The sequence below is a fragment of the Protopterus annectens genome, chromosome 2.part0 (genome assembly GCF_019279795.1).
Source record: "Protopterus annectens isolate FY-2018-M chromosome 2.part0, PAN1.0, whole genome shotgun sequence".
NCBI classification, from domain to species: domain Eukaryota; kingdom Metazoa; phylum Chordata; order Ceratodontiformes; family Protopteridae; genus Protopterus; species Protopterus annectens.
Window position 1 is genome coordinate 100,661,874 of NC_056728.1, and position 23,846 is coordinate 100,685,719.

Below are 23,846 nucleotides of genomic sequence, written 5' to 3' on the forward strand. Positions count from 1 at the left end.
AAACTCACATTTTTTTATGTTTCTTACAAGCTTTTTATAAGTTTCTTGTTAGTTTTTTACAAGCTTTTCTGAAGTTGTTTCTTAAGCTTTATATAATATTTTTTAGACAATTTTTCACATATTTATTTCATTTACTAATTATGTGAGTGAAGGGTATGGATTTCTTTGTTGGGCAACTGAACGACAACTGAGATCATATTACACTTATGCTTCTACCAGTTTTCCATGACAGCTGAATTTTGACTGGTTCCAACTGAACAATGATATATAACAACTATATTATGTAATGGATAACTAGTTCTGATGAAGTCCGACCAATATGGGTGAAAGCGCTTAACTTTTAACTGTTTTGTTTGAAAAATACATTTCTTGAACAAATTAAAAAAATAAATTATGTACTCATCATAATGTTCCATCTCTGTTGCCCATTTTCATTCTTCCTCAACCTGTAGGTTCAGATCTGATCCTCAGATCCAACTCAGCTGCTTTCCATAGTTCTAAGATCTGATTCTCGAGCTCCTTCCTCACCCATAATGTGCATTCCCTCAGAATGCATCACATCGAGTTTGCTGCTAAAATATTTACAGTATATCTACAATTGTATATATTATGAACTGATAGTGATAGCATAAAGTTCAAGAACTCAAGCACTACCGCGGTACTATAGGCATATCCATCAGGTGTCTCATAATCATGGACACAGGGAAGGAGTGGGGGAAGGATGAGGAAGAATGAAAATGGACAACACAGATGGAACAATATGGTGAGTACATAACTTCTTTATCTGATGTCATTTTCATTTGTTCCTCAACCTGTGGGACAGAGTCCCCAGCTACAATATCCTCAGGTGGCCGTCATGGAAGGATGTTCAGGAGCACTGCAGAACAAAAATCAGCTCTGTTTCTAGAAATGATATCCAGCTTGTAATGTGCAGTAAAGGTATGTGAATATGACCAAGAAGCAGCTGCACAAATGTCATCAATAGAACCTCTGAACCGGAAGGCTTGAGATGTAGACATTGATCTGGTGAAGTGAGCTTTCAAATGTTTAGGAAGTGTCATACCTTTGGAAGAATATACATAAGAAATGTAATCTGTTATCCATTTAAGTAGTGTTGTTTTGAAAACTGGTCTTCCCCTTCTAATATTAGAGAAGGAGACAAAAAGCTGGTCTGATTTTCTGAAAGGTTTTGCCCTATCTAGATAAAAACACAATTGTCTATGAACATCTAGAAGATGAAGAGCGTTTCACCTTTATTTTGGAAATTTGGAAAGTATACTGGTAGGCTGATGACGTGATTGACATAGTTCTCAGAAGCAACTTTGGGTAAAAAGGAATGATTGGTACATAAGTTCACTCTATTTTTATGAAAAATCAAGTGTGGTGGTTTAGATGACAGTGCAATTCAGATACTCTTCTAGTTGAGATAATAGCCACCAAAAAATGCAGTCTTCCAAGAATGATATTTTAAATCAACCCTGGCTGAGGATTAAAAGGAAGAATGAACAAGAGCTTGTAAGATTATGGTTAAGTCCCAAGGAGGAGTGAGATCTTTTATAGGGGGTCTCTGTAAGAAGGCACCTGCAGGAAAAGCTTTACACAATTTGGACAAAGCAAGTGATACTGATTTATCTCCAATATGAAAATTCGAGATGGCTACCAATTGTACTTTAACAGCAGAAAAACTTGTTCCATCTTGGAAAATTGAAGCAAGAAAATCTAAAACTGACAGAATAGGAGCTGTGAAGAGGTCTAAGTGTTTTTATTGAGCCCATATAGAGAACCTTTTCCATTTTCTCATAGATTTTCCTAGTAGAAGCTTTATGTAAGGATATTAAAATGTTCTTAACCAGGAATGAAAGCCTGTTATTTCTAGCCATCATTAGTATTGGAGAAACCATGCAGTTAGTCTTAGTCCTGGAAGATCCGAGTGAATCTGCCCTGGTGGATGAGACAGGAGATCTAGATTTGGTTCTAGTGTCCATGGAGGGCATATTAGATGAGACTTAAGGAAGGGGAGCCAGACTTGTCAAGGTCAAAAGGGATCACCTTGCTTTCAACCTCTGTGCTTTCTGGAGGAACTTGGGGATGAGGGGAAGAGCAAGGTAAGCATAAAGGAGACAGGAGGGCCAGACATGGACTACAGCATCTCTTGATGACTGTCCCTGTGGAGGGATCAGGGTAGAACATCTGCTGCACTTTTTGTTGGAAGGGGATGCAAAGAGGTAACAGCAAGGTTGACCCTATTTGTGGAAAATCATGTTTGCCGCTGATTGATTTAGAGACCACTCATGAGACATCAGGATACTTCTGCTGAGCCTGTCCACCAGAATTTTGGACTTCCCCAGAATGTGCATTGCAATTAGAAAGCAGTTGGAAGAAATTTCCCATTGCCAAACCCTGACTGCTTCTTGACCCCATGGGTAAGATCTGGTTCCTCCCTGCTTCCTGATGTACCAAACTACTGACATGTTGTTGGTTTGTATTGCAATAGTCACAGAGAGAGAGAGAGCTCAGAGGGGCTTGCAACACTAGAAGCACTGCTCTCATCTCTATAACACTGATATGCAAACTGGTCTCCTATGTCAACCACATGCCTTTGACCATCCAACCCAGGTAATGGGAGGCATCCATGGTCAAGATGGGGTTGGGAGGAGGAAGAACAAGGTGATGGCCTTGTTCAATTTCTTTTCAATGAAGCCACCATAGGAGAGTGTCATTGCACACTTGGGATAACGTTATAACATGATTCAGCAGGTATTGATGTAAGGACCACTGGACCGCCAGAGTCCACTGCAGAATTTTCATGTGCAATCGTGCTGTTGGGCTCAATGTTATTGTGGCAGCCATCAAACCTAATGATCTGAGGATGAGATTTGCTGGAGGTGTTGAGATCACCAGAATTTGTCTGATATGCAATCTTAATGTGGAAATCCTGTCTGGATGTAGGTAGGCTAGACAACTGGCTTTGTCCAGATGTACTCCTATGAAGTCTATCATCTGTAGGTGAGATTTTTGCAAGTTGATTGTGATACCCCAAATGGGACCTAGATGAAGTATATAATCTCTGGCTTGTATTAGTAGATGCCCGGTTGATGCATACATCTCAACCTCTTTGAGCAAAAAATCTGGACAAAGCCATCAATAAAAGTGGGACAGATGACCAAAAATAGGGACAAGTTTTAAATATTGCTGTTACAAACTTAGAAAATTGGTAGAATAACAAGTTTTGCATTGGCATGAATTTTCTGAAGGGTATGAAGTCTGAAACTCAAATGCCTGTCATTATTTTCTAACTTCAGCCTTTAATGATTTGCTGCTAATTTGCCAGAAACCCATAATTTTATGAAAAATGGACCAAAAATACGAAGCAAAAATCTGGACATTCTGTGAAAATCTGTACAGTTGAGAGGTATGGGTTGATGCAGTCAGGAGACAGTCATCTAGATAAGGAAACACATTGAATCCCTGCAGTCTCATATGAGCTGCTACTGCAGCCATACATTTGAACACCCCAGGGGCTGTAGTGAAACCAAAGAGGAGTACTCTGAATTGATAATGACTGACTCCCAGTCAGAAGTGGAGAAACCTTCTGCAGCATCTGTTCATTTCGATATGATAGTATGCATCCTGAAGGTCGATTGAACACATCCAATCATCCTTTTGTAGTAGTGGTAAGATGGACTGGAACATAACCATCTGAAATTTCTAGTTCTTTACTGACTTGTTCAGGAATGTTAGGTACAAAATTAGCCTCGGGTCCCCTGTCTTTTTTGGCACTAAAAAGAACCTTAAATAGATTCCAGATACGATTTGTTCTGGTGGGACCTTGTGGATGACATTTTTATTCTAGCAGCTTTGTAATATCTAGTGCTACTGCTGCTTCTCTCTGACTGGGTGGGACATTGGGGAGATTTTTCTTTGGTTTAGGGAGTTGTAAAAATGTGATGAAATATCCGCTGGATATGATCCTGTGCACCCTAAGATTGTTTGTGATGGCTGAACAGGCATCTAGGTGCAAGGATAAGCACCCTCCGACTGCCTCCAGAAAAGGACAGTTGGGCAACCTCTCAGGAGCACTGGAAAGATCTGTCCAAGAATGAATCTTGAGATCCTTGATTCTGTGGACCCCCCGCCTCTTGGACGGCACCTACTATTGTAATTGTTTCCCCCTCTTCCTCTTGGGGAAAAATCTCCCTGTGATTCCTGAAAAGGACTTTGAAGCTTTTTAAACCACATCTTTTTATCACCATGCTGGTTCTTGGGGAAAGGTCTTTGTGGAGTAGAAAAACAGATTCCGATGGCAGACAAGATCTTTCCATCTTTCTCACTATGGGACAGTCTCTTTAACTATGAGGCCAAACAAAGATGATCCATCAAAAGAAGCATTGATGAAGGATGCCTTGAAAGGTTCCGGGAAGTCACAAAGCCACATCCAGGCATGATACCTTATGGCGATGCCTGATCCGGCAGCCCTTGAGGTACCTTCTGCAGCATGTAAGATTAACCTCATCTTTGATATAGATTGTAGGGTGGCCATTCTGGGGGAAAAGGTTTTCTGTTCCTCAGCAGACATAGATCCTGTGGCAGAGCTGGAGTGTTACTTGACTAAATCCCTCGGTAGTCTGGAGAAGTGTGCCAGGTAGTTCAGTGATTGCAATGCAGAGGTCGCTGAAGTATAGATCCACTTACCAAACCTGTCCAAAGTCCAAGACTCCATGTAAGGAGGATGGACAGTGGAGCTTTGCTCAGCTAGCTCTTTTTTGGTGGCTGTCACAACAACCATGGCATCTACTGGGATACCCTTAGTCCAATGTGGTCTGTCTGTAGGGGCAGTAAGGATTTTATCTGGTCACTTAGGGATGGGTTCCATAGCATCTGGCTCCTTCTATGTCTTGTGGGAAACAAGATCAATAAGGTCATCTGCAGGGGGAGACACCCAAGATGTAGATATGCCAGACCTGAAGGTTTCCAAAAACACAGATTCCTCCTGGGTAGGGTTTTGGGCAGACCAACCACCTTTCTGGCGAAAGATTTCAATATCTCCAAATGAGACATTGTTGGGTGTAGATTTTGGGGATCCTTCCCCTTCCTCAAAATCGGTGTCTTCTGTAAAGGATTCTCAGGGAGAATCCAAGTGCCTCCTCTTGCACTTCCTCTTGTGAGGAACCTCCTTGGTGGAATGTCCTGGGGAGGTATCTGAAGAGAAAAGGGGGTCTGAAGGTGGAACAGATTGGAAGCTCTTCTGGGTTGGCTGTCCTGGGGGTGGTAGAAGAGAGGACTCAGGTACAGGATCCAAAGGGGTGGGACATAGATCCAAGGACATGAGAGTCGGGGCTCTCCTGAGCCGAGAGAGTACCTGCTCCACCACCTCAAAGGCAGAATGACCCGGAGACACTGAACGCAGTCCTCTGGAGTAAAAACTCTTAGAGCAGACAACCCTTGAGCCCCATGGGTTACCTGCTCTGAGGGGGGAGTCAGAGCTGAGCTGTGGAATGCAGACACTCTAAGAGGAAGCGATGGCTTGGAAAACTTTGAAGTCAAAGTCAATTCCTCGGATCCGACATTGAGGCTTTGGCTCTGACAGCCATCCCACTCTGATGAGGTCAGAACTGAATGGGTCAGGGAGATGGTCAGAGTCAAAGTAACAGGTAGTGATGGGTCCGACGACTCAGCTCTTGGAACCTTTGGATCTGAAGACTCTGAAGGAGTTGTTTGGATCAGAGAAGGAGCAACTGGGACAAAAGCAGAATGGTGGCTCACAGACTCAGTGGGGGATGTAGCTGGCAAAATCACCAGTTAGGTTTTGTGTCCTGAGAAATTTCCTCATCATTCTATCACCTCAGCTTCCAAAAGACTAGAAGAAGATCTGATGGATGAGGAAGTTAAAGGAGACCTGGAAGTCCTTTTAGGAGGTTGTTGGAGAAAGGGCGATCTGAGTCTCGGGGAAATCGGCTCTGGTGAGAACCGTGGAGAAGGTGATGTCTCCAAACAAGTCGGATCAGAAGACTTAGGATCCAATGGTCTGGGAACTTTTTTGGAGGTTCAGGAGACTGAGGAGATGTCTTTTCCAGGAAACGCTTTCTGTGTTCCCAGAACTATTTAGACTTTTTGGTGGGGATTTGAGCCCCTGAAGAAGAGGTGCCTACAGAAGAAGAAGTAGAAGATGGTAAAAGTCCCTTTAAAATCAGTTTATTTCTTCTGTCACTAAGGGTGGATGGCACAGTGATGCAGCGGTTAGCGCCATCGCCTGACAGCAAGAGGTTGTCTGGTTCGATTCTCAGCTGGGGTGCATTCTGTGTGGAGTTTGCATGTCCTCCCTGCATTTGTGTGGGTTTCCTCTGGGTGCTCTTGTTTCCTCCCACATTCCAGGGACATGCAGTAGGTGGACTGGACACTCTACATTGGCCCTAGGTGTGTGTGTGTGTGTGTGTGTGTGTGTGTGTGGTACACCCTCTGAGGAAGATTGGGCCTCGAGCTAGAAATGCAACCCAACCCCATAAAACCTGTACCTGCTACAGAAACGAGTGCTGAAGGGTGCCCATTGCCTGATGTGCTAAATGCATGGGAGCGTAGCCAGAATCCAGGATCCAGGTCAATAAGGGCATGCTGGTTAAACCCATCACAAATTGAGCAGGGTGATTCTAAGTGCACCGGACCAAGGCAGTAAGCACACTCCCTGTGGGCATCAGATTGATGAATCTTGTACCCACAGGAAGTGCATTTTTTGAAACTAACCAGTTTGTCAGACATGCTGGCTACCTTAAGCAAGATATACAAGTATATATGTTAGGAAAGCAAGAAAGAAGGAAGGAAGGAAGGAAGGAAGAAAAAAAAGAAGAAAATACCAACTATGGAAACAAGAAGTACTCATATACAGAAGAAACTAAGAACAAGTAAAAGGATGTTTTTTTGTTTTTATATAATAGCCAAAGGGTAAGGAGGAGTAGTTCAAAGAGAGAAACTTTTGAAAGAAAGAAACTCTGAATAAAGGAAACAAGTCTCTAAACCCACAAGAAGCTTAAGAGCTTTGCAGTCTCAGTCCATCTTTGATGAGTGGCAAATGAGATCTGAGGTATTCTGGGGGAATGAGGCATTATGGGTAAGGAAGGAGCTTGAGAATTGGATCCTAGAGCTATGGGAACCAGCCAAGTTGGATGTAAGGATCGTATCTGAGCCTATGGTTGAGGAGTGAATAAAAATGACAGCATCAGATCTATTCTTTTTGTTTTAATACACTCCTTGATGGTCGTTTGTTTCTTAATGTCAACTGAGTGAAGACTGGGAGAACACTACCTCAGCATTTTTGATTTATTTGGTTGTTACTTGATTTTTGATGCGTGGGCACATGCTACTTCTTGTGGTTATAGGTTATATATCTATATATAGATATAGATATATAGATGTATAGGTAGGTAGGTTGATATATCAAAAGAGAATACAAAGAAGCTATTAACAGAAAGTTATGTAGCAATAAGTGTTGGCTAATGATCGACCACAAACAATGTCAACAAATGAGATGAAGGGAGTGATTCACAGGCAGACTTTTCAAGTGTATCTCATTACGAGGAACGTTCCACATTTTCAGTCTTTAAAAATCCATGTTTCACACTGTTCCTCACTGACAGGGTCTGACACACATTTAGTGTTAAGAATTTTTTAATTAATATCTAAAGTAAATAGTACTGAATTATATTAGTTCATCAATTAAGCTTTAAATAGTATGAAATAAAAAGAAGTTGAGTGCTCACCATAACGTTCCATGTGTGTTGTCCATCTCACCTTCATTCTTCACTGGTTGGGTTCAGAACCGATCTTTGGTTCCGACTCGGGCATATACAAAAGCTCGAGGTCTTCCACTGGCTAGTGGCTGTATCTCTATCCCATCATGCCATAGGAAAGCTCCCCAGATCTTGTTTGCTGATAATAACAGGTACCAACTAGATTACTTTAACACCTTATAGAACAACGAAAAAGGTTAGAGAAAGTACAGTTGTGTACACTTAACATAAATGTAGATGTTCGAGTGTATTCACTGATGCAGTCATCACCTGTGGGTTATCCCTGCTGTGGTAGCCATTGGCCAGCCCGAATACCGGCGTCAATGTTTTTCTGCGTCGGCTGCTGTCGCCTGTAGTCTGATGTCAGGTCGTCAGTGCTATAAAGCAAGGCAGCCGACGCCATTACATCAGTTTTTCTTGCCCTAACCCATCAGAAGCACAAGGACATATGGTAAAGTGGTCCTGGTGGCTAAAAGCCACTGTGAGAAGCTTATGTCCCCCTAGGGAAAGAGGATATAAGGGGGAAGGAAGAAGGGAAACCAGGACTGCAACAGTGAATACACTCAAACATCTACATTTATGGTAAGTGTACACAACTGTATTATGTCCTTCATGTTTCACTGTTGCAGTCATCACCTGTGGGAGGATTCCCAAAGCTGAGGAGAGGGGTGGAAGGATTAGTTACAGACCTAGGCATGGGTCAGCATGCCCTGCAGAACTGCAGAGGCAAACCCTGCCCTAGCCTTAGAGAAAAGAGGTAGGTGGTAATGCTTTGTAAAGGTATGGTCAGAGGTCCAGGTGGCAGCTTCCAAGATGTCCCTGGTGGGAACTCCTGTGAGGAATGCTGTGGAAGTGGAGGCTGCCCTAGTGGAATGGGTACGAACAGACTTAGGGGGAGGTTTCTCATACAGTCTGTAGCAGAAATGGATACAGTGTGATATCCATTTGGAAATGGTTTGCTTGGAAATGGGCTTCCCCTCTGCCCCTGGGGCAAAGCTGTCAAGAAGCTGGTCTGTTTTTCTGAAGGGTTTAGTACCGTCCAGGTAGTATCTGAGCTGTCGGTACACATCTAGTGAGTGCAGAATTCTTTCCCTCTTGTTTTGAGGGTTGGGAAAGAAGGTGGGTAGATGTATGGCTTGGTTGAGGGTCACATCAGATACCACCTTGGGCATAAAGGAGGGGTTAGTCCTCAGGGAGACCCTGTCTACATGGAAAATGATGAAGGGCTCAACTGCCATGTGTGTCTGAAGTTCTGAATCCCTTCTGGCTGAGGTGATAGCTAGTAGAAAAGCAGTCTTCCAGGAGAGGTATCTCAATTCTGCTGAAGCAGCAGGTTCGAAGGGTGGTAAGGTTCATTTTTCTAAAACATAATTCAGGTCCCAGGCTGGTGTGGGTGACCTTCTGAGAGGTCTGATATTAGTAGCTCCTCTGAGGAATTGTTTAATCAAAGGATGTGAGAAGAGGGGCTGGTCTGTATCGAAATTAGATGAAATGGCTGAGGCATGGATTTTGATAGAAGAGATGGAGAGGCCACTATTGAGAAACTCGGCTAGGAAGTCCACGATAAGAGGGATAGAAGGTTGTGAGGTACTTCCCCCTCTGGACTGGCTCCAGGAGCTCCCTGCATAAGATTTTCTGGTGCTGGGCCTTTTGGCCTCTGTAATAATGTCTAGGAGCTGTTTGCTTAACAGGGAGCCCTTGTTTGCTTTTAAAGTATTAGCCATGCTGACAGTTTGAGAGTCTGCAAGTCTGGGTGCAGCATCCCCCCCCCACCTGGGTCAATAGGTCTGAGATCATGGGAAGCTGCCTGGGAGGCTGTAAGGTCAGGATGCTCAGTAAGGGGTACCAATGCTGTCTGGGCCAATCTGTAGCAATGAGGATGGCCTTTGGTCTCTCCTCCCTTATCTTGATCAGTAACTTGGGAATAAGAGGCAGAGGAGGGAATCCTTACACAAAGAGGGAATTCCAGGGGAAGGTCAGGCATCCACCTTTCACGCTAGGGGATGATACTCCCTGGTACAGAATGTTTTCAGCAGGTGGTTGAGGTGTGAAGCAAAGATATCCACATCTAGAGTTCCCCACTCCTGAATGACTTAAAAAAAATATTTCTATAGAGCTGCCATTCGTAGAGGTCCAGTAAGTTTCTGCTTAGATGGTCTGCCAGTGTTGTTGATCCTTGATAGGTACTGGGCAATTAGGTGTAATCCCATGGAGGAAGTTGTCAGCCAGAGGTTCATGGCTAGCCTGCACAGAGGGTAAGATTGGGTCCCTCCCTGTTTGTTAATGTACCACATTACTGTGGTGTTGTCTGTTTTGATAAGGAGAACTCCTGGCTTGAGATGGGGTTTGAAGGATGTCAGAGCCTTTTGTACTGCCATAATTTCCTTCTGATTGATGTATAAGGGAAGGTGCTGGGCATCGCAAAGTCCTTGGGTGCACCTGCCTGCTAGGTGAGCACCCAAAGCAATGTCTGACGGCATCAGTGGTGATAGTCTGCCCAGTAGGGCGGAGGATGAATGAAAGATCCTTGTTCTTGGCACAGGCCCCTGCCCACCAGAGAAACTCAGCACTTATACAGGGAATCAGAGGGAGAGAGGTCTCTAGAGGCTGACAGTGCTGACAACAAAGGTTCGTTAGATACACTGAAGTTTCCTCATGTGAAGCCTGGCAAGAGGAATTAGAAGGATGCAAGATGCCATGTACCCCAAGGCTTGCATTAACTTCCTCGCAGTGAGGTGACTTCTGGAAGCCAGCTGGGTAAAGTAGAGAGGCAGGAAGCTATGCTTTTCTGGGGATAGGAAGGCCATTTGGGATGCTGTGTCCAGCAGTGCTCCCAAGAAAATGATCTTTCTGGAGGGTGTTTGCTTTGATTTCTTCTCGCTGGTGGTGAACCCTAGGGAAGTTAGGAGGGTTTTGACAAAGAGAAGGTCCTGGAGCAGCTTTTCTTTGCACTCTGCCTGAATGAGGCAGTCATCCAGATAAGGGTAAATCTGTACATTTCTCTGTCTGCAAAATGGTATGACCGGGGCTAAGCATTTGGTGAATACTCTGGGTGCAGTAGATAAGGCAAAGGGTAGCGCAAAGAACCAAAAGTGTTGTGATCCTGCTCTGAAGTGCAGGAATTTCCTACAGGATTCCCTTATGGGGATGTGGAGGTAGGCATCTTTTAGGTCTAGGGTAACTAGCCAGGCATTTTTTGTCAGCATAGGCAGCAGCTGCTGCAAAGTTAGCATTTTGAACTTGAGGACCACCAGGAAGGTGTTCAGAATGGATAGAACTAGGATGGAGCTCCACGTGCCCTCTTTTCTGGGAACAAGGAATAGTCTGGAATAAAAGCCTTTGCCTGTTTGATCTGAGGGGACAGGTTCTACTGCCCCCTGGGATATGAGAGTTTGGACCTGTTTCAATGCCTCTGCCCACTGATATGGAGGTAAGTCTGGGTACCCTCTTGGAATTAAGAGTTCGTTGAAAGAGAATTTGTATCCCTGAAAAATTATCTTTAAGACCCATTGGTCCTTTGTTACAGAAAGCCAATTTTCTTTGCAGAGGGAGAGCCTTCCTCCTAGCTTTTGGTGAGTGAAAGGAGGCCAGAGGAGGGAGAAGGAGTCATTGAGAGTTTTTGCCATAGAAGGATGTCTTGGAGCTGACTATCACTGATAATGGAAATAAGATCCTCCACCATTTTAAGCATTTGTGCTTGGGGTGGTGGAGCAGGAGCAAGATGGTGGCTAGAGGCAGATTTTCTAGGAGTGGCATGGCTTCTAGGCCTAAGAGTATCCATTGGTCTGAGAGAAATGGTAGTCAGATGAGAAAACATCATTTTTTGTTTAGATTCAGCAGTGAGAGAGGCCTCCTTGGAAGTCGGTGCCTGCATCATGGCTCTGGACTCAACCAAGGCAGAGACAGCCAGAGGCTCGGAAGATGAAGAAGATTTCTGCGGCATACCGGACTGTGAAAGGGTCTCAGTAGAGGCCTGCATAGATATCGTATCAGGCATCAGGGGCTGCGAAAGCCTACCATACAGGGAAGGGGTAGAAAGGAATGGAAACAAAATTGAGCAAAGGAGAGGCTCAAAAGTGACTCAGCCTTGAAGAGTAAGTTTCAATTTAAAAAATAACCATTAAAAGGTGACTCAAAGCTGCTTTTATAAACCTTCACAGTTTAATCCTACTACTGAATATAATGCATTTTGACAGCACTATTAAGTTTCACAATGCTTGTGCTGTGATTCAGATAAGCACACAAGAGAACCATGAAGTATGTTGTGGCAGTGTCACCTTCAAAGCTAGTGTTATCTGAAATTTACAGACTGCAACTCACTAAGCTTTAAAGTTAAACAAGGGAAGATTTAAGAAAATGTAAAAGGATTTTGTACATATTGGTGGTAAAAAGGGAGTGATAGTGATGATGAAGGGTAATTTGTCAGAGAAAGTGAGGAGTATGATGCAAATTGGGGAGAGGAGATGACTGCTGAAAAAGAGTGTAAAATAAAAGAGTAATTAATGACGGATCAGCATATGAATCTGAGCAAGAATGGGGTGTGGGAGTAATTTTTTATAAGGCTGGACATGAAAGCAAAAATGGGTGATAGAGTAACAGCAGACTGATGTGGTGGTTGTAGATCTAAATTTGAACAGCCTGTACAAAATGACGGAATTCTATTGTTGGTGAAGGAATCCCACTTATAGGGTGAAAGCACTCAGCACTTTCAATCAATTTGGATATGAAGAACTGCATTAGTGTTTTTTTGTTTTAATCCTTCATCTTCATTTTTAATCTTCTGTGTTTTAAATATGGCTAAAATACCATTTTGATAGCCTTTTACCCTCAATACCAAAAAGGTTAGTGAAAGAAGTGTGCATATATATATACATATTTATATATATACATATATATATATATATATATATATATATATATATATATATATATATATATATATAGATATATGGATCGACTTTTCTTTGTCGAAATTTCATTATTTTGAAAAAAAAAAGTGGATGCCTACTTCAACGAAAGTGCACTTTCACTGAAGTCTAGTCACCGGATCGACTGACTTAAAAAAAAAACAAAAAAAACCCCTGCACCCCCTATGTGGGAGGCTGTGCCCCCCCCCACACCCCTCCTACTTAATATACCAACTCCGAGATCACACTACAGGTAGGAAAAGGGAATATTTCCATTCAGAGCTGTATTGTGATCTCCGTACTCGGTTTTCGAAGTTGCAGTACATCGAACAAGTGGTCTCGCAGAAGTGGGCTTTGAAGTACTGAAACTACGACCAACCGAAGTAGACCTATATATATATATATATATATATATATATATATATATATATATATATATATATATGTGTGTGTGTGTGTGTGTGTGTGTCTGTGTTTGTGTATGTATATATATATATATATATATATATGTGTGTGTGTGTGTGTGTGTGTGTGTGTGTGTATATATATATATATATATATATATATATATATATATATATATATATATATATATATATATATATATACACACACACACACACACACACACACACACACACACACACACACACAGAGGAGGTGGACTGGAAGAGATTTGAGGTCATAAGAACTGTTTGGCAAATATGGTCAGGTAATCAGGGTAAGGGAAGACAGATGGGGATGGGGGGTGAGATGGAATGGATAAAAGCTAGTTGGCAGTGAAAGAATTATGGCTAAACTGGTTTGGCCAATAAGGCAAGTCAAGGGCAGGTGATTGGTATAGACAGCAAATTCAGGAATGTGCAGTGTACATGGTCTACATAAGGGAAGGTTTGTATGGAGAATGCATTAAAAGGAATAAAATGAAAAAAGTGTCTGCGTTGTAGTATTATGGAGGAGAGAAGCAGGGAAGTGGAGGTAGAAATGAGGAGGGGAAAAGATGTTTGGAGGGCCCAAAGAAAAAAGGTAGAGAATCAATGTCTTTGAAACTAAAGGAGCAGAGAGATGAACCCAGGCTTTTGAGTGCAAATGATCTATTGTGATCATTGTATTGCCCCAACTAAATAAACTTCAGGTGGGTGCCTTGAGGGATCAAAGACAGGGAAGGGTAGTGAATGAATTAATGAATACTTATTTTTCTGCATAAACCCAGGCACTACAATTAAAAAAATAATTAAATAAATAAAAAATAAACAAATCTTCTTCGTCTTCTTTCGGCTTTTTCCCTGTTAGGGATCGCCACAGCGGATCACCTGTCCGCTCATGATTGGCAGTAGTTTTACAATGTCGAGTTGCCAGCCTTTAGCTTTAGAATAAAATAAGTAGTTCATCTGATAAAAAAATGATAAAAATATTTTTCTTCCAGAAACAGTTTATGCCATTTTAAAACTGCCCACCTAGGCTCATAGCTAGATCTCACAGGTCTACAGTCAACTGGAAGAATGTTATTTGATGAACCTTTTCTCCTCTTTCACCATTGCAATCCATGAGTTTACAGACTGCAGGTCAGATGTTTAAAGCCAAACATATATCATATGGAATGCAATGGAGAAATGAGGAACTCAGTTTCTTTTCCAAACAATTCATAGAAATTACATTCTTTGGACACTGCTAACACTAACCTCATAAGGTATTTAATTTCAGTAAAGATATATCCAATAAGTAAATGAAGACATAAAATCACTGGCATATCTTGTGACTCACCAGCAGCCCCTCCTGAGATGAGCACAAGAGATGGATAAGATGACAAGTTACCAGTGGTTTTCTAACAGTCAGAAGTCTTTGCAGTAAGTCATTATAGTTCCTCATTCTTTCTTACTTCACTGTGCTTAGCTACCAGCACTTGTAACACTTCTGAGAATGTTACCTTCCTCTCTCAGTATACTCGCCCACTTCCCTGCCTATGCTTTCTAGCACCTCAGCAATATCTTCTGACAAGTTTTTGGTGCTTATATACATTACAGCATGTACCTGCCCCTCCAACATGAGAAGCACCTTACTGACAAAATCTGAGATCTGAGCTAGCTTTTTTCTCTCTCTCGCCAGAATATTCATTCTCTTTGTGACAGAGTCCCCAGTGGCCAAAACCATGTTCTCTATCCCTAAATTGGCTTTTGTTTCCTTCACCTTCTGTGTCTGCATTGTTTGCTTCATTACTTGTGTTGCATCTCATTCCATTCTCACCTCTTCTGCACTCTACCCAGAAGACCTGTCCACTGTTTTGTCTTTGTTGCCATTTGCCCCTCCCAACTAGATGACAATCCCTCCTTACTCATTCCCATGATTCTCTGCCTGTGGTGCCAGCTCATGTGTGGTCACTTCTGTCTCCATCTCATCACTCTGTCACTTTTGTACCATACTGTCCTTAGTTGGACCTGTAGCTTAAATATAGTTTTTTAAGATTTGTCATGCTGCAGAACCCCTTACACCACCCCGAGTTAACCCCAAGTTAATTTTCCATCTGTTTTATATGCACAGTTGTTAGTGGTCTCTAAGAGGCCTAACATTTCTTACAGTCACAGAACTAGCCCTCTTTTGTATCAACACTTGTCTGCCTTTATTTTGAAACACAAGTTGCCACACTTGGTTGCATATATTTCTTTACTCTACAACCTTGCTGTGCATTTTCAAAATGCCTGTCTATGCAAAACAACACACTGGATGGTAGCTATAACAAATTACTGGAACATGTCATTATACTAACAATTTCCTGATGTTTAGCTGTTTAGCTCTGATGTGAATTAAAACAGGTTATAAATGTCCTTCAGACATTACAAGGAATACTGTAAAAAAAAAAAAAAAAAAGAATATGCATTATACATGTCATTAAAACTAGTGGGGATTAGGGGATAAATGAATTGTAGTACACTATACAATTCATTATGGAATGCTTACCTCCTTTTCTGCTTTTGGCACTTTTTTATAAAATGTCTTTTCTGCTTCTTCAATCCAAATAACTGAAGGCTGCAACAGCCGAGCAACCTAAATAAAGACAAACAAATAAATAAAAACAGTAGCACTTAGTTTTGACTTCCTTTATTACAATATTCTTTTTTATATCTTTTTTACTCTTTTCTGTATCACTATTACTGCAAAATTTGCATTGCATTCCATTTTGTCGAATGTGATACTTTTTAAGTATTTCCACAGATAATACATATGTAGAAATACAGTACAGTTGTCTGAGGTACAGACCTTAACATTAGATCTTACAGTGAAAAACTTGAAGCACTGCTATTTGCTCAAAGACATTAGTCATCTGAACAGTTTTTGAGGCTATTACAGCATTGTCATGTGCCATGTCTTTTAAAACACAAAATAGTCCACAAGGGACTTTAGAAACACATGTAAAGAAAAAAATAAATAAATAAACGGACCACCAAGGTAATCGCTACACTTTAATATATACCAAACAACTGAGCGCTTACTCACACTGGTAGTCTTCCTAGTATTAATTCATTCTTACCACATACAAAAATAAAAGTTATGTACTCACCATAACTATGCATTTTTGTTGTCTATTTTCATTCTTCCTGAATGAATGGGTCTCAGATCTGACCTTGGATCCAACCCGGCCGCATTTCTTCCAGACTCTTGGATTCCACTCTCGACCTCCTGCACTTACCCATAATGCCCTTGCTGCTGCATTGCCTCAGACTGAGTTTGCTGTCACTATATAATCAATCTAGAATATAGCTCATAACAAGAAAAGAAAGAATAGGGGCTCAAACAGGAACAGTGGTTCCAAAATCTTTATCATGTCAATCCCAAAGAAAAAGGAGAGAAGGAAGGGGGTTAGAAAGTTGAAGATGAATGAAAATGGACAACACAGGTGCATACTTATGGTGAGTACATAACTTTTATATCTGATGTTGTCATTTTCATTCATTCCTCAATGAATGAATGGGCAGAGTCCCCAGCTACAATAATCTTGGGTGGCCCTCATGGAAGGATGTTACGAATTACTGCAGAGCCAAGTGCAGCTCTGTTTCTGGAGATGATATCCAATTTGTAATGGGCAATAAAAATATAAGCATTGGACCTAGTGGCTACAGCACAAATATCATCAATGGAATCTGGCCCATAAAGCAGATGATTTTGCCATAGATCTAGTAGAGTGAGCTTTTGGAGGTCTTGTCAAAGATAAACCTCTTAAGGAGTAAACATAGAAAATACAGTCTGTTATCTTTCTGGCTAAGCTGACTTTGGATACTAGTCTTTTGGAGGTCTTGTTAAAGATAAACCTCTTAAAGAGTAAACATAGAAATTACAATCTATTATCGATATGGATAAGGTGACTTTGGATACTGATTTTCCCAATTTGTTACCTGCAAAGCAAAGAAACAGTTGGTCAGTTTTTCCAAAATTCTTACAATGAAGCTGTTTATGTACATCCAAAAGATGAAGCATGTATTCCCCTTTTTTGGAAAAATTTGGAAAGAAGACTGGCAAATTTTAATGACTTGGCTGATGTTTGTTTCAGAGGCTATTTTTGGTAGAAAAAATGGATTAGTATGTAAGGTAGCTCTCTCTTTACAGAAAATCAAATAAGGCAGTTTTGAAGAGAGTTGTTGGGGTTCAGAAATGTGCATAGCTGAAGTAATAGCCACTAGAAAGATGGTCTTCCAAGAAAGAAATTTGAAATCAAACTTAGCTGAAGGCTCAAAAAGAGGTTGAACCAAGCTTTGCAACACAATTGTAAGATCTCAAGGTGGTGTAGGATCTTTAATCGGAGGTCTAAGCAAAAAGGTACCTGTAAGGAGTGCTTTACATAGTTTGGCTGAAGCTGGGGGGGGAAGCATTATCTCCAGTGTGATAATTAGAGATGTCTGCTAGCTGAACTTTGATGGTGGAGAAACTAGCACATCCTTGAAAATCGAAGCAAGAAAATCTAAAACAGCAGGAATGGCAGCAGTAAAAGGATTTATTTCTATCTCTTGTGCCCAATAGGAAAATATTTTCCATTTACTCTTGTATATTTTCCTCATTAAAGGTTTCTATTTGCAAGTATATTGTGAGAGGGTTCAATAAGATCAGTGGAAAAAAATATATAATACAGGGCCACTATAGCTGCGATACAGAAGGAAGAATATATGTGCTGAAATGCCCGTGCAATAAATTTTATATAGGTGAAAGTAAAAGGGCTTTTAAAGTAAGATTACAGGAACATTTGAGGGACATAAAGTAGGCTAGAGTTAAAAACCCTGTTGCAATGCACTTTAAAACTCATCATCACATGGATAGAGAAGGGTTAAAAGCTGCTGTTTTAGATCAAGTTTATGTTGGACAATTTGATAATTTAAATGTGAAAAATAAATTGATTTTATATTTTTATATTGAAATATGACACATTGATTCCTAAAGGTCTTAACTTGGAATGTGGAAGGTCTTTATTTAATTATATAATTGTTTAATTAATTTATTTGATAATACATTAATTAGGGATAGTATATTAAGTGTTGTGTTCTTTGGGGATTTTGTACTGTGAAAAGGTATGTGAGCCGAGGCACTACGATTATTTTGAATAAATGTTTTTTGGATCATCTGGTTTCATGGTATTTTGGATAAAATTTTAGTGCTGGTGTTGTAAACTGGTGAAGAAAGGCTGGACTGTTTAGCCATCATCGTAATTGGAGAAAACACACAGTCAACTTGAAGCCTGGAATACCTGGGTGAACTATCCCCTGAGGGGTGAGATACCAGATCTTGTCTGGGATCCAGTGTCCAAGGTGGAAATAGAAGGAGGCACCACAGGAAGGGGAACCAAACTTGCTGAGGCCAAAAGGGGGCAATGAGGATAACCTTTCTCTTCAACTGGAGTGCTTTCTGAAGAAATTTGGGGATTAGACATAGGGGAGGGTAGACATACAGGAAACTGTAGGGCCAAACGTGGACTAGGCCATCTCTTGGTGACTCCCACTGAGGGGGAATTAGGGTGAAAAATCTGCTGCACTTGTTGTTAAGGGGAAAGTCAAAGAGATCACAGCAAGTCTGACTCCATTGGTGAAAGACCCTTTCCAGAACTGTATGGTCAAGAGACCACTCATGAGGAATCAGAATAGTCCTTGCTGAGCTTGTTGGCTAGAACGTTAAACTTCCCCGGCATATGCATTGCTATAAGAAAGCATTTGGAAGAGAATGCCCACTGCCAGACTCTCACTGCTTCTTGGCAAAGGGGGTAAGACCTGGATCTCCCCTTGTTTTTGATGTACCATACCACTGATATATTGTCCATCTGGATAGCAACTGTCCCTAGAGGAAGAGAGTTCTGAAAAACCTGCAACTCTATAATGTCCGCTCTCATCTCTAAGATGTTCATATGAAAATTGATCTCTTCTGGGAACCACACACCCTGAACAGTTCACCTCAAGAAATTTATTTATTTATTTATTTATTTATTTGTTTGCATTTGTTTAACCAGGATAGTCCATTGGGCTAAAGAACCCGTTTTCAATGGAGTCCTGGGGAGAAAAGCTCCACATACATAATTAACAGAGAATGAGGATAAACATAGACATTACATGGGGTTCAACATGAGAAAAGTAACAAGTACAGGGGAAATATATATACATTTGATGGGGTAAAACATAATACAATGTACATAATAAATCGTGCAGAAAACAGCTGAAACAAGGCAATAAGAGAAATGGTCCTCCCCATCCCAATTAGGAGGCATCTGTGGTCAATGTGGCCTTTGGCGGAGGAAAAATAAAGGGACATCTCTGACAAACTTCATTGGACTGAATCCATCAAAGTACAGAGTCTCTGCAGACCCAGGAAAGTTTTATAGGATGTTTCAAAGATTGTTGAAGAATTGAGCAATGTACTGCTAGAGTCCATTGGAGAATTCACATGTGAAGATGAGTAGTGAGTAGCAGGGTGACCACCGCAGCCATAGATCCTAAGGCTCGAAAAACAATTTTTCTGGAGAAGGGTGTAATAGAATCTGACTGACATGCAATTTCAAAGCATGAACTCTGTTTTGTGGCAAAAAGGCCAACTGATCAACTGTGTTCAGGTGAGTGTCTATAAACTCCAAGACTTGAACTCATTGAAGATGGGACTTGAGAAGATTGACTATGATCCCCAGGAACTGACACAGAGTAAGTAATCCCTGGCTTTTTTGAGGAGATGCCTGGTTGCGACAGTGAGAAGCCAGTCATCCAAATAAGGAAACACTCTGAATCCAAGCAATCCGAGATGGATCTGCTACCACTGCCAAACATTTGGTGAACACCCTGGGGGCTGTGGTGAGACCAAAGGGTAGGGCTCTGAACTGGTAATGACTGGCCCCCAGGAAAAAGTGGAAATACCTCCAAGAGCATCTTGCTATAATAATAATGTCTTGGAGGTCTATGCAGCACATCCAGTTTTCCTTTTACAAAAGAGGCAGTATGGAATGAACTGTGATCATCTTTTTTGATCCTCAGCAAAATTAGTGTCCTCTGTCAGAGATTCCTGTGGGGAATCTAAATGCCTCCTTTTATACAATTTCTTTTGGGGAACCTCTTCAGTGGGATGATCTGGAAAGGTGCTGGAAAAAAATGGAAGTTCCTGAACAGTAATTGCCTGGAAGCTCATACAGGCTGGCTATCCCTGTGTAATAGGCAAATGAGGCTCAGAAGCTGAATCTGAGGGAGGAATAGGGTTAGGATCCAAAGAAGTAAGAGTCGATACAGCTCTCAGATGGGAGGACACCCTTTACAAAACCTCAAAGGTAGAAGGACCAGAAAAAGCGGAGGCCAACCTCACCAGAGCCATAACTCCTGGTGCTTTCAAACCCCTGACCCTGCTTGAATCTCCATGCCAAGGGAGGAGTTGGACCTGAGCTGTCCAGCAACAAGGCTCTGAGGGGGATATGAAACTTTCATGGTCTAAGACATCCCCCAGATCAGCACAGACGCTTCAGCTCCTAGACTTGTTCGCTCATTGGGGGGGGGGGTCATTGCCGAATGAGTCACAGACACAGTCAGAATCAAAGAAGCTATCTTCTGATCTGATGCTTTGACTCTCAGGGTTTTCAAATCCAATGGCTCCAAAATCACTGGTTGGATTGGAGAAGGAGAAATGATGGGATGGAAAACTGGTTGAAAGCTCCTGGATCCGATAGAAGATGGAGCTGGAAGGACACTCATCTGGTTCTGAGCTCTGAGAAATGTTCTCATCATAGGTTCATAGGTACATAGGTGTGTACTAGGCTAATGGCCCTGGAGCCTTTACAAGCCTAGCTCATAGGATTACCCTGGCATTGTGCCACCTGACATTATTTTATCCACATCTGCTCCAAAATTACTGGTTGGTTTGGAGAAGGAGAAACGATGGGATAGGAAATTGTTTGAAGGCTCCTGAATCTGATGGGAGCTTGAGCTGGAAGGACACCCATCAGGATCTGAGCTCCGAAAAATTTCTTCATCATTCTGTCCACATCTACTTTGCACAGATTGATTGAAGAAGATGTAGAAGGAGGATGAGACATCATCCTGGGATTACTTGTAGAAAGGGGGATCGAAGCCATGAAGAAACCGGCTCTGAAGAAAAGCAAAGGCTCTGGGGCCAAGATGACTTTGTGACTGTTTATGTGAGATCCGATTATTTTGGAAGCTTAGCAGGCGGCTCTAATGTGGAAGTGGATTTGGAGACTGTGCAGGAGAGTGTTTCCTGTGCTCTCTGGGCTACAAAGATGATTCAGATTTTTTTGTGGGGGTTTGAGCCCCTGATACAGAAGCAGAAGAGGAAGGTGCCGAAGCTGGAAGAAGTCCTTTTAAAACTAACTTGCTGCCCCTATCACTAATAGCCTTGGTATTGAACCCTGCACAGATTTAACAGGGATAATCCAGGTGACTTGGGCCTAAACAATACATGCACTCCCTGTGGACATCAGCATTGGGTTTCTTATGTCCACAGGAAATGCACTTCTTAAATCATATTGGCTTTTCAGCCATGGTAAGAGAGAGACAGAGAAAGATTTTTTTTAAGTAAATAGAGACGAAAAAAGGAGAATTGCCAACAATGGTAATCATGTAACTACCCCTAGAAGGTGGGTATGGGAGACAGCAGAGAAGAGTTACCTGCAATGGTTTAAAAAAGGTAGAAATAATGGTGGAAAATGCCAATAAAATAATAAAGAGAGGGAAGGGTATAGTTTATGAAAAAAGTAGACTATAAAGAAAAATTTAATTATATTTTGTTACTCATGAAACCCTTAATAACACAACCCAAAGCCTGAGAGAGCACGATCCATGTCCAAACCATTAGTGCGGTAAACAAGATCTAAGGTAATACAGCAGCAAGGGGCATTATGAATAAAGGGAGGTGCTTGACAGTCAAATCCAAGAGTCTGGAAGAAAAGCTGCTCAGATGGATCCGAGTTCGGATCTGAGACCCATTCTTTGAGGAATGAATGAAAATTACATCAGCTTCAACATTACCCTTTCCCTTCTTTAGTATAGCTACTGAGAAACTTGCTACATGTGGAAAGAATCAGTGCCATCACTGATAAATGTAATGTTGTTAGTGTGCTGTAACCATAGACAAATGATAACCAACAGACTGTCATTAAACCTTGTGACTCATATGCAAATCTAGATTCAAATGAGAACCAGATGGATATTCTTCATAATGATATAAAAGTTGTCCCAACAAAGACCTACTGTTTTGCAAAGTACAACAAAATACTGTCCAGTATTTTATTTATTTTACATTTGTTTAATGGGGATGTCCGACTGGACATAGCTGTCCATTTTCAGTGGAGGCCCAGGAAGAAAAGCTCCAATCAATTGTTAAAAATACTATACATAAAATATTTACATGTGTATTGTGGTTTAGACATACAATTACAAAATATAACAGATTGTAACAAATGATTGCATAATCATACATTAGATAATTACATAAGCATAGTGGGTTTGGCATAAAAATTAAAAAGTATAGGTAGTAACATATGATAGTATGTACATTCAGTTTGTTTACTAGGGATAATGTTGAAGATGTTATGAAGATAAAAGAAGAAAGATAAAGAAGAAATACTAACTAGTTTGTCTATGAGGGGGAAGGTTTTTCGGCTTACGTTAGGGGAAAGTTAGTGAAGAAGTGATATAGCAGTATTCATTGCTAATGTTACACAAACCTGCTAAGCAATGTGAACACACTGATCCAGCTCTGTGTACAGCTAAAAGAGAATCTGCTGCAATACTACCTTATCAGAGTATGTTCTGCTCCTAGATTGGGCAATTACTCTGAAGTCCTTGGTAACGGTGAAATACATGGCTAGATTATAGCTTCAGACTTTTATTAGACTATTTTTTAATAAGTAGCAAATGTAAAAATGCCTCCAGAAGAGTGTATTATGGTTGGTAATTGTCAGCATGTTGATATATTTATCATGGCAAAAGACAATGTAATGGGCAAGACACTGTGGTAATGTCAGATTAGTGACAGGTAATATTCAATGGACATTTATAAAGGAGGTGAACTGCTTTCAAATTTTCTGAGATTTCTGATTTTCTCCTTATAACAAGATCTGTCTGTGTACAAGCACATTTTTAAATAGCACTGCATCTTTGTTTTCTTATTTGGATAAAGGGCAAATGATTGTGTGATTACTTGACAGATACAGTTGTGACCACTTTTGTCATGAAAGAATAACTGGATTTCACATCTACTCTATCCTTATGGAAATCCCTGCAGAGTTTAGTGCATACTATGACATGCAGATCTGAAACTGTACCTGCTGAGCTCATGGTTACCAATATAAATGTCCTTCAAGACAGAAATTTCAAAGAAATTTCCAGGAGGTAGCTGCTTGTGTTTAAGGCTCCAATTAAAGGCAAGAGCATGACTGAAAATGCTCTTTTGGATTTAACAGTGCAGAACAGTAGTCATATACATTTTTGACAGTTGTTTTATATGGCAGGCAAATATTTCCTTGGAGAAATGAGACTTCTCAATACTGATCCAAGATAACTGATTATACACTTTAGTGGATAATGTATTAGTCAAACTCATGCCCCTTGCCCAGCTTTCCTTCTCCTTACCTGGTCAAAAGGGTGATAATGGTGCTTTTCATTATGAAACTCAAATGGTATACAGGTAAAAAATA

The 23,846-nt window shown here is 41.1% G+C and overlaps 1 protein-coding gene across 1 annotated transcript in view; it reads right to left on the reverse strand.

Moving 5' to 3' along the window:
- The window catches only part of LOC122792705 (dynein regulatory complex protein 11-like), a 755,499-nt gene that overhangs the window by 359,286 nt on the left and 372,367 nt on the right, over nt 1-23,846 (reverse strand). Inside the window, exon 5 of the mRNA XM_044060290.1 lies at nt 15,644-15,730. Within this exon, the coding sequence (XP_043916225.1) occupies nt 15,644-15,730 (87 nt within the window). The remainder of the gene's footprint in view (nt 1-15,643; nt 15,731-23,846) is intronic.